At 41.4% G+C, this 9,973-nt stretch overlaps 1 protein-coding gene across 1 annotated transcript in view; it reads left to right on the top strand.

Annotated features, from left to right (window-relative positions):
* ITGA5 (integrin subunit alpha 5) overlaps positions 1-9,973 on the top strand; it is a 96,213-nt gene that overhangs the window by 53,894 nt on the left and 32,346 nt on the right. Inside the window, 8 exon segments of the mRNA XM_042449767.1 lie at positions 506-550; positions 1,188-1,231; positions 3,705-3,761; positions 5,185-5,237; positions 6,294-6,318; positions 6,320-6,503; positions 9,243-9,434; positions 9,852-9,897. Of these exon segments, the coding sequence (XP_042305701.1) occupies positions 506-550; positions 1,188-1,231; positions 3,705-3,761; positions 5,185-5,237; positions 6,294-6,318; positions 6,320-6,503; positions 9,243-9,434; positions 9,852-9,897 (646 nt within the window).

Raw genomic sequence — 9,973 nt, 5'->3', positions numbered from 1 at the left:
AACGCGAATCAAGGGGAAAACACTAGGCAGGACCCTAGTGTTTTTTTAACACGCGTTAAATGAGGAAAACGCGGATTTGAATTTTAACCCGCTTCTGGATTCGATTTCTAGTGGGAACGATTCCGGGTTGGTCTAGAACTGTTCTAGATTTAAACCGAATCCTAATGGGCACGCTGCCTATTGAAATCGATTCAGAACGCGGTGTATCCCCTAGTGGGAACAAGCTCTTAGAGTAACATTTCCTGGCCAAAGTGATAATGTGCCCTGAATTTTTAAGAGAACCATAAGCACATAGTGACCTATTTCAGTTCCTACATTGGGAAGGATGTTCCTACTGGATCTACATTGGGACATCCATAGGGACATCCAGTCTGTGGTCAGATTGCTAACCAGTTAATTTTGTGAGACCTATGACAACCTAGTGTGTGCAAAGCATGCGAGTAAATAACAGTACAGTAGATCTCCCAGCAGGTGTATCATCGTATCCTTTCCATTTTCTTCCTAGGTTACTCTGTGGCTGTAGGTGAATTCAGCGGTGATTCCACTGAAGGTACTAATAGGCTTAATGATGACTAATGATAGTGACGGGGTTGGTTTATATGTACCTTTTGGAGGGCCAAGAGGTGATGTATATACCTTGCCCGAGAAAAGGATAAATTCCCTGCATTTAGAATGAGTTATAAGACATTGGACTTACAAATGTTGTATGTTGCTTTTAGAAGACTATGGTTTTATAAATGAATTTCAATTTTTTTTTGTACCTGTTTTGGTCAGAGGGAATGTGAAAGGAATGCTAGAATGCAAAATGAGGGTGCAGTTGGAGGCAATGAGGGAGAGATTGGGGTCATGGTATGTAGTAGTAGTAGTAGATAAACAACATGAAATTACCAACCATGTACCATTGACAATAATTTCTTTTTATATATATATATATATATATATATATATATATATATATATATAAATAAATAAATTTATTTGGTCATTGACCAACAAGATAATAGTTTCTTTATGGTCATATATTGTATGTGTAAGGGGCTGACCATAGGTATGTGTCCTTTTCCCCCAACAAAGACTATAAAAAGGTTTTGTGCTCCCCAATTCTCTAATGTTTGCAGTGTGCTGGCAGCAATATTTAAGCCCAATTGCTGCTGTTGCTGAACATTCTTTTCTTGTCTTCTTTGCAGATTTTGTAGCTGGTGTTCCCAAAGGAAATCTGACCTACGGATATGTAAGAGCTATACCTGTGTCTTTCTTCCCCATTCCTCCCTTTTTTGTGTGCATTTTGTTTCTCTCTCTTATATTCCTTGTAAGTTTGGGCGGTACAGATGACCCCCAAAGGGGCGGTCTGCATCCACCCCTTTTTGCACTGGATTGGGGCCAGCGCAGCCTCACTGGCAGCCCTGCGGCCCCAATCCAGCATTTTTCCAGGCCATGGAGAAGCAGAAGCAAAATGCCACTTCTTCATGGCCCAGAAAAGGGTATCTTGGGGCTTCATGCCCCTGACACCCCGGCCCTACAGAGGAGAAAGGGGCAGCTTCTTTCTCTTCAGGATCATTGGCGGGGCCATGTAGTTAACACGCCAATGATTTACTGCCAGGAAGAAGCAGCCTGAGTCTCTTCGTCGTGCGGACGTGTGGATGCACCATGGTGTCAGTTACTGGAAGTGACACCTTTGGATTTCCCATTCCTATATGCATGAAAGAGAACATCAAGATATAGGAAGACTTTTTCGCCTGGATTGTAAAAAGAGATGGAGATCCCCTTGAAAGCACTGGCTCTTTCTGCCTCTTCTTTTGCTTTCATGAGCCTCCATAGTTGTAGCTGTTCCTGACACAGGGTGAATGAGATGGCCTGGACATCCATTTTTTGTAAACTAAGTAAGACATTGCCTCACCCAGTCATACTAAAACATTATCTTTTCCCCACCCACTATGAATCTGACATTTCTGAGCTGCACATGTATTGTTGACACTGTGGTTACTACAGTAACCAATGCATTTTTAAGGAGGAGGAAAACAAAGAGGTCAAAACTGGAACAAAACTGATTTCCCCCAGGCCATTTGACTATGGCCAAGAACAAACCCGTGATGGTTACTTGAGGGATGAGATTTTCACTGCCGCTAGCATGTGACATGGCTTTTCTTCCTCTTGGTACATCCTTTTACAATGTGAACTTGCCGTGACCTGCTTGGTAGCCCATGGAAAAGCCTGAGAGGCTTTATTATGGTATTTATACCCTACTCTTCAGCCCTAAAGGCTATCAGAGCAGCTTAAAATTGTTTTTTTTAATTAGATGTCCTAACAGCATTGTGCTCCTAAGTTGTTTTTTTTAAAAAGATCACTACCAAACTCCTTCTGAAAAGCTCACTTATTTATTTGTATTTATTATTTATTTATTTGATTTTTATCCTGCTTTCCTCCCAAATTTGACTTAAAGCGGCTTACAATGTAAATTAAAATGGAACATCTTAGCGATCCAGGAGAACCCATCCAAGAGGCACTATTAAGCTGGATGGTGAAAGACATTTATTTTTATGTTCCTGGTTTGGTAATGTAGCTCAGAAGAGGAAATGCGGAGGGAGGTCCTGAGTTAAAATGGAAAACTTTCCCCCCAAAACCATTTCCAATCTACCTTATATGAGTAGGGTTGCCAGCTCAGAATCATCCCAGGTCCTGAAATTTCCAGGCCAAAACTTGACACTGAGAAAAGTCCCTGTTGATGTCAAGCACATTAAGGTGGATGCTAAGCAGAGAGTGAGCCCTGATGTCCCAGTGACTGGGAGAAAAGGAGAAAGCCAACTAAGTAAATGCATAGGCCTTCTGGAGAGTCTGCAAGTTGCAGCAATAGATCAATTGAAGCTTGCAAACTGTAACATGCTGCTTCTCTACTAGGTGAGCTGGAGATTTGTACATAGCCTTTTCCCTCACCTGGAGCAGAGCCCAACAAAACTGGAGAATTTTGGTCTCCTGCCTGGAGATGACTCACAAAAACTGAAAACTGTTTTTGAGTTTTTGTGACTCTTAACTGTGAGAGAGGTAACTGTGTAAACAAGGAATTGCCTATGAGTCGTGGTGGGGTTATCCCACTCTTGATTTTATTCCAGACTTCAGAGGAACTATTCAAAATGCTGACTCTTGTCTTCAAAAGAGGTCCAGTACCTTGCTTAGTGCCTTTAAACGGTGGAATGAAGCCCAAAGTGGATTTTCTATATCAGTGATACGTAATTTATTTATTGTATGTTTCATTTCTATGGCACCTCTCTCCCAGGAGGGGCCCAAGGCAGCTCACAGATAAAAACATTTATTAAAAAATTGCACTAAAATTTAAAATCAGCTAAAAACAGCATAAAATTACATGTAAGCCTCTGGCCATCCCTGATTGCATAGAGGGAGAAAAATGTCCTAGTTGTTAGAGGCATTTCAAGTGATGGTAATTTGAACAAAATATTTCTTGAAAAATAAAAAGACAGGGATTATAGGGAATTATAACCAGGACTCATGAATTTTATGCTCAGCCCCAGACAGGTGTTTTTAGAGCAGAAACTGCAGGGCTGTACTCTCAAGTACAGGTTCCTAGATTTTCCTTCTGTTCCTATGAAGAGTTGGGTTTCCTGATTTGTGATTCTGTAGGAGATTGAAGGTCTCTGTGGGAGATCTTGGCTGATCTGTTGTGTCTGTTTTCTTTTCTTTTTTCTCTTCAGGTCACAATTCTAAATGGGAGTGATATTCGGCCGTTGTTCAACTTTTCTGGAGAACAGGTGTGTATCTACATTGTCTGCATCAAAGCCATGAAGAGGGATTCATTGCAAGAGGTGGGACAGGCCTATCTACCACTGATAAAAGCCCAAATGCACCAAACTAGTGGTTTCCAAATTTTGGTCCTCCAGGTATTTTGGACTTTTAACTCCCAGAAGACTTAGCCAATTTGCTCAGTAGTCAGGAATTCTAAGGGGTGAAGCCCAAAATGCCCAGAGAACCAAAATTTGGGAACCACTATTTCAAGCCATAATAAGTTGTCTTCTCCTGATGTTCTACAGCCCATATCTGTCTTAGGAGTTGGTTCCCCCCCTCCCCAAGTAAGCAGTGGAGTACAAGAAAAAGGAAGTATATTATGATTGTCAAGAAGCTACATGCTTCCTTATAATGTTTCCTTTCCCCATGAATTAGCTTTCAACTTTTTAGGGCCATAGACTGTGTCTATGAATGATTCAGCATAGCATAGCAGGTGCACAGAATGTGGTGCTGGATGATGAGTCTTGTTCCCTGGGATTCTGAGCTTTCATTTAAACTACTAAGGGCCCCAAACAAGTTAAAAGCTATTGTAAGCCAAATGACTTCAAAGATATGATTGAAGAATGTGTGAGCAAATGCCTGCTGATGTTTCAAAAGCCAGAGATGTGGCTGATTAATATGATTCATCCTATTACTGGTAAACTCAAAATAAACTAGTCTAAGTAAAAGGAATTGTGCCATCTCTCCCACCCTGTGCTTAATTTATTCAGGTTGGAAGTCCTGCTTTTCCTGGCATAATATTTGCTTTTATTGCTGCAAAATATCAAATTTATTTTTAGTCTAGAACACATCTACCTTGCTTTTCTGTTGGCTGTGCAGAAGCAGCGGGAAGAGGGGAAGACCACTCCCAGTCATTAAAAATCTGGTTAGAATCTAAGTCCAAGAACAGTAATAGCAAATTTGGATCTGAGGAAGTTGGCAGCCCAACACAGGCTCTTTCACCTAGCAGGATGACTCCTTTGGCCTTCCAGATGCTAGGGACTTCAACGCCTAGAAATCCCACCCAGTTTGGCCAGTGCAAGGGACTGTAAGAATTGTGATCCCAAGCATCTGGAAGACCCAAAGTTTGTGACATGTCCAAGAGCAGCATTCTCCACCCTTTTTTGGACTAAAACTCCTGCCAGATGTGGGCAGCATTGCCAGTAGGCATCAGTGATGGAGGTTATTGCCTAAAATGGGTGGATAGAACCAGACTGAGTAAAGCCTCAGAACTGCTCTTGGTCAGCTGGTTTTCATGAAGGCCACCAAGCATGTGGGGAGTGGCTCTCAGGGAAATGAAATTGAATGGCTTTAAAGAGATCAAGAACACCATCCTGGCCATTCTTTCATGGTTTCAGACTGCTTAACCCATGCTAACTTTCTTGCCTGTGATTTTTTTCCCTTCAACAGATGGCTGCTTATTTTGGATATGCTGTGGCTGCCACTGACATCAACAATGATGGGTGAGTGTCGAGAAAGGCAAACCCAGTCATTAGCAAAGATGGTGGGGGAGGGCATGCAAGCAAGCCTTCTCACTTGTAGAAAAAGGGGAACATTTGGTAACGGGACCAGTTTTGGAGAGACTTTCATGAGGTGTCAAATTAGATTTGTGTAGGCTGAACAGTAGAGGGAAAGTTATGCACTCCTAATGAGAAGCTCAGGACCAGAGCCTGGAAAAGTTAATTATTACACTACAATTTCTAGAATTCCCTAGAGATTTTGGGAATTACGTTCCAAAATTTAACTTTGCCATGTTCTGGTCCTAAAGTCTGTACAGTACTGCTTTTCTATTTTGGTTCAGCCCTGGCTAGAGAATTCTTAAGTGTTGTAATGCTTCCCAAAAGTGTTTACAGGCTCTGAGACTATAACACACTACAAAGTTTTAGCATGATAACTCTGCAGCTGTATTCTATTGAATCCTGGGGTTTGCAGTTTGTTGTGGCACTAGAGAAGTCCTCTAGCTGAGGATTTCAAATACCGTATATCTCATTGTGAGCCTTCAAGTCATTTCCAACTTCTGGTGATCCTAAGGTGTACCTATCATGGGATTTTCTTGCCAAGATTTGTTCAAAGAGGATTTGCAATTGCCTTCCCTGAAACTTGAGAGAGTGTGACTTTCCCAAGGTCACTCAGTGGGTTTTCATAGCTCAAGAGAGAATTTGAACCGTGGTCTCTCCTACTCCTAACCCAACACTCAAACCCCTATACCACACTATCTCATGTGGAATTCTAAATGCCCCTGCTTCGACTGCCAGCCCCAGCATTCCCAAGGTTAGAACAAAGGTAATTAAAATGGGAATCAAGCATCATAATCTTGTAGTGTGAATAGGCCCCTGATCAGGACAAGACCGAGTGAGTGGGTTGGCAAGGGGCTTTGTTTGACCAGACGCTGTTTCGGTCACACTTCCAGCCGATTTCACAATGCTTTCTGAAACCCAGTCATGAGCTGTGTATCTTTCAACTCTAGAGAGTTGGCAATTTCTCCTCTTACTATATTCCCCTTCTCCCCTGCCATGCAGCTTAGATGACTTACTGATTGGTGCCCCCCTTGTTTATGGAGAAAACGGAAGATGGCCGTGTGCAGGAGGTGGGCCGAGTCTACATTTACCTGCAAAAGCTATATGGCATGGAGTCTCATGCATCAGCCGCACTTACTGGTCACCAAGAGTTTGGCCGCTTTGGCAGTGCTATTGCCCCTCTAGGGGATCTCAACCAGGATGGCTACAATGGTATGGAAATTTGATGGGCAGTTTATGGCAAGGGGGATAGAGAAGAGAATATTTGTGACTGGGAAGGTGTCTCTGTGAGCAAAGATATGGAATGTCTGCAGACATATTAATGTAGATGCATGTACGCACACAAATGAGTGAACAAGTTCCCAGTAGTTTTCTTGCAAAATATAAATGTCCTTTTAGAACAATTTCATTCTGTTGTTGTTATTAAATGCTTTTCATTGTGAGTGGGCAGATTTACCAAACAGTTCATTAATTCTAGCCTTCTCTTATTTCACAATGTCAAATTCTTTTCCCTTTCAAATAGGGTTTCCAAACTTTTCATAGCTGACATACAGTGTTTTGTTTTGTGACATTGTTGAAGAACCTCTGCCAATACAGAAGTTGTTGGTCTACATCCCTGACAGTCAGCCTTGCTGGCTAGGGGTGATTAGAGTGAGAATCCAACTTCTTTTGGAACGATTTGCCTCTCTGGTCAATATGTAACAATTGGAAACAAATTTCAGTCATATATTCATATATTCTTTGCTGTTCTGAAAGGAAACAAGTTGAAAGCAGCAACTCCCTCACAACCACACTCAGCCTCTCAAGGGAAGGCAAAGACAAACTCCCTCTAGAAAAATATTGCCAAGAAAGCCCCATGATACATTTGCCTTTGGGCTGGCATAAATCGGAAATGATGAGGGCACACAATAACAACAATTATTCCAACACATAGATTTACATTTCTTTTAAAACAATTGTAGAGAGGAGAAATAGAGTTTTTCAAACCAGCATATCAGTAAATCCCAGCAATGTTGCAAATTGTACCTGCAGAAATTGTCTTTTATTTGAACTGTTAAAGGTACCAAAGCTCTCAGGTCAGGTGGTCTACTGTGCTTTCTAGGCAGATCTACCTACATCCCACTGTTGCTGCTTTAGCATTACTTTAGAGCAGGTCTCGGAGCCTGTAGTTCTCCAGACGTTGCTGAACTACAACTCCCATTGTGCTTCGCCTTGTCTAGGCTGGCTGGGGCTGAGGTTATATGGAATCCAGCATCCTAGGGAAAGCAATCCTGCCTCAGAGGTCCTTTTGAAATAGTCTAACAAAGTAATCAACAAATGGGTCTGGGATCAGACCAGAGCATGCTGGGGTCAGATTTCCTTCAGCAAAAAATGTAGAATGGGTAGCGGGTTGGACTATTAGAAAGAATGGGTTTGTTTTTGGCTGCTAGGTCTGAGGCACCCCGCTCTAGACATAGCATGCATACTCAAGATAACATGGGTTACTTATTCTTTCAACAACTATGCTCGGTGAAAATCACAGAAATTACAGACGCATTGAACACTAAGGAGTGACTTTTCCCCCTCCCCTTCCTGTGCTTATTTATGGGCAAAGTTGGGATTCTGAATCCACATCAGCATGCAGTTAGGGACAACATTTTTATAAGTAGGAGAGTTTCACCTCATTAAAAGTAGCAGAGTAGTGAAGTCCTGCATGTGATTCTGGTGCCATCTGCTGGTTGATATTCCTCCCATCACACTTGTAGGATTATCTCTGCCTTGGCTCAGTTTGGTGGAATTTGCAGAAACTCACAGGATACTACCATTTAAAAAGCATTGTACAGCTATTCTGTCTTCCCTTCCTGAACAGATGTTCTGTGAGAAGAAAACAGAGGGGAGAAGCTTTGGGATACAAAATGGACAATGTAGTCTGGAATCCCTCTAAAATTCTTAGGACATTCAGGGCAAAGGCACCACAAAAAAGCCTTGTCTGAAAGCAAACCTGGTTTCTCCACCTCATTCTCTCGTGAGAAGTTTCATGAGAGGTTTCCAAAGTTGCTAGGAACAACAACAAAAGAGAAAACAGCAAAAAAAACCTTAAACTAAGAAGCTGACGTGCATTTCCATATATAGATATGGAGAAACTATCAGTCTGGTGTTAAACCTTCCATAGCAGACATGGAAGCAGACTTCTGGGCATGGAAGTTTAGGAAAGGTGAGGAGAGAGGATATGTGATTTTCAGTTGGAGAACTAATGGCAAGTGGCCTAATTTTCCCAGAATCCAATTCTTGAAACTGTGCAAAGATAGATAGATGAAGGTAATGGTTGGAGCAAACAGTTTTATGTAAGGGTGGCATAACTATTAAAGGTCTAAACAACACTATGCACATATACACGCATATTTGGGACCATTATGCCACCTTGAGAGGCTTCTGTACCTTGGATGTAACTTTATGAAACCAATTGTGATGATTATATATTACTTCAAGTAGCACAGATATTGTACCTTTGAATATCAGTTGTTCAAGACAATGAGCAGCAAGGTGCTACAGGTTGAGTCTTCCTTATACAGCATTCTATAATCCAAAATACTCCTAAAACCAAAACTTTTTTCAATGGTGGCTGAGTGCCACCTTTGCTTTTGGATGGTTCTATGCTCACAAAATTTGTTTCACACACAAAATTATTAAAAATATTGTATAAAATACATGGTTTTATGTTATGTGTGAAGTACCTTAACAAACCTTTGGTGGCCCATGAAAATTTGAATAGAATGCTCTTTAACTGGGGAATACTCTTTCATTTCTCTGTTGGTGTCCCTCCCATGCTTGCATAATGAGCTACTACAGGTGATAGTTGGCCTTTCCTACTATTTCCTTTGACTCAGTCTCTTGCTCATTCTTGGTCTCTTCAGGACTTTGCATAGCAATAAGCTTACAGACAAATACTGACTCTAGTGTATTTTCTTGCAGATGTAGCAGTTGCAGCAACATTTGGTGGCAAGGCCCAACAAGGGGTGGTCTATGTGTATAATGGCCAGCATGATGGGCTGAACCCTAAGCCTTCACAGGTATTGCAGGGCCACTGGCCTCCTGGCCAGACTCCTGACTTCTTTGGGTTTGCCCTGCGTGGAGCCAAAGACCTGGATAAAAATGGCTACCCAGGTGAGGATGATATGTGAAGCAGTAAAGATTGCATGTCTAGTGTGGAATGAGCACAACTTACTTGGTTGAGTACAAACTTTGTATGCATAAGGGCCCTGGTTCAATCCATGCCACCTTTAGTTAAAGCTGGATATGATGGAGGAAGACACTGTGAACTCTTAAAATACAGAGGACCAGTAAAATGATTTGCCATTAACTCTAATAGCTAAATATCTGTATACAGCTATATACAATAATTTTAATGATGTCCAAATACAATATAAAGGTTGGTCCCGCGCCAAACAAAAAAGGCCCCAAAATGTGACATTTAGCTATATTATAATTTTTTTTAAAAAAAATCATTGGAAGTGGTATCAAACTGTTGCAGTGAGATTTCCAGTACTTAGCTGTTTCTCTCCTTTTTTCTCTCTCCTGCAGATCTGATTGTAGGTGCCTTTGGAGTAGACACAGCCATAGTTTACAGGTAAGCATTGTATATAGGTGAGATCCTCAGCTACTTAGGAAGAGTAGAATTCAGATTTAGAATAATAATAATAATA

Source organism: Sceloporus undulatus, chromosome 2 (genome assembly GCF_019175285.1).
Source record: "Sceloporus undulatus isolate JIND9_A2432 ecotype Alabama chromosome 2, SceUnd_v1.1, whole genome shotgun sequence".
Classification (NCBI taxonomy): domain Eukaryota; kingdom Metazoa; phylum Chordata; class Lepidosauria; order Squamata; family Phrynosomatidae; genus Sceloporus; species Sceloporus undulatus.
Note: the sequence above shows the minus strand (reverse complement) of the source record. Positions and strands in the feature narration are given on the sequence as shown.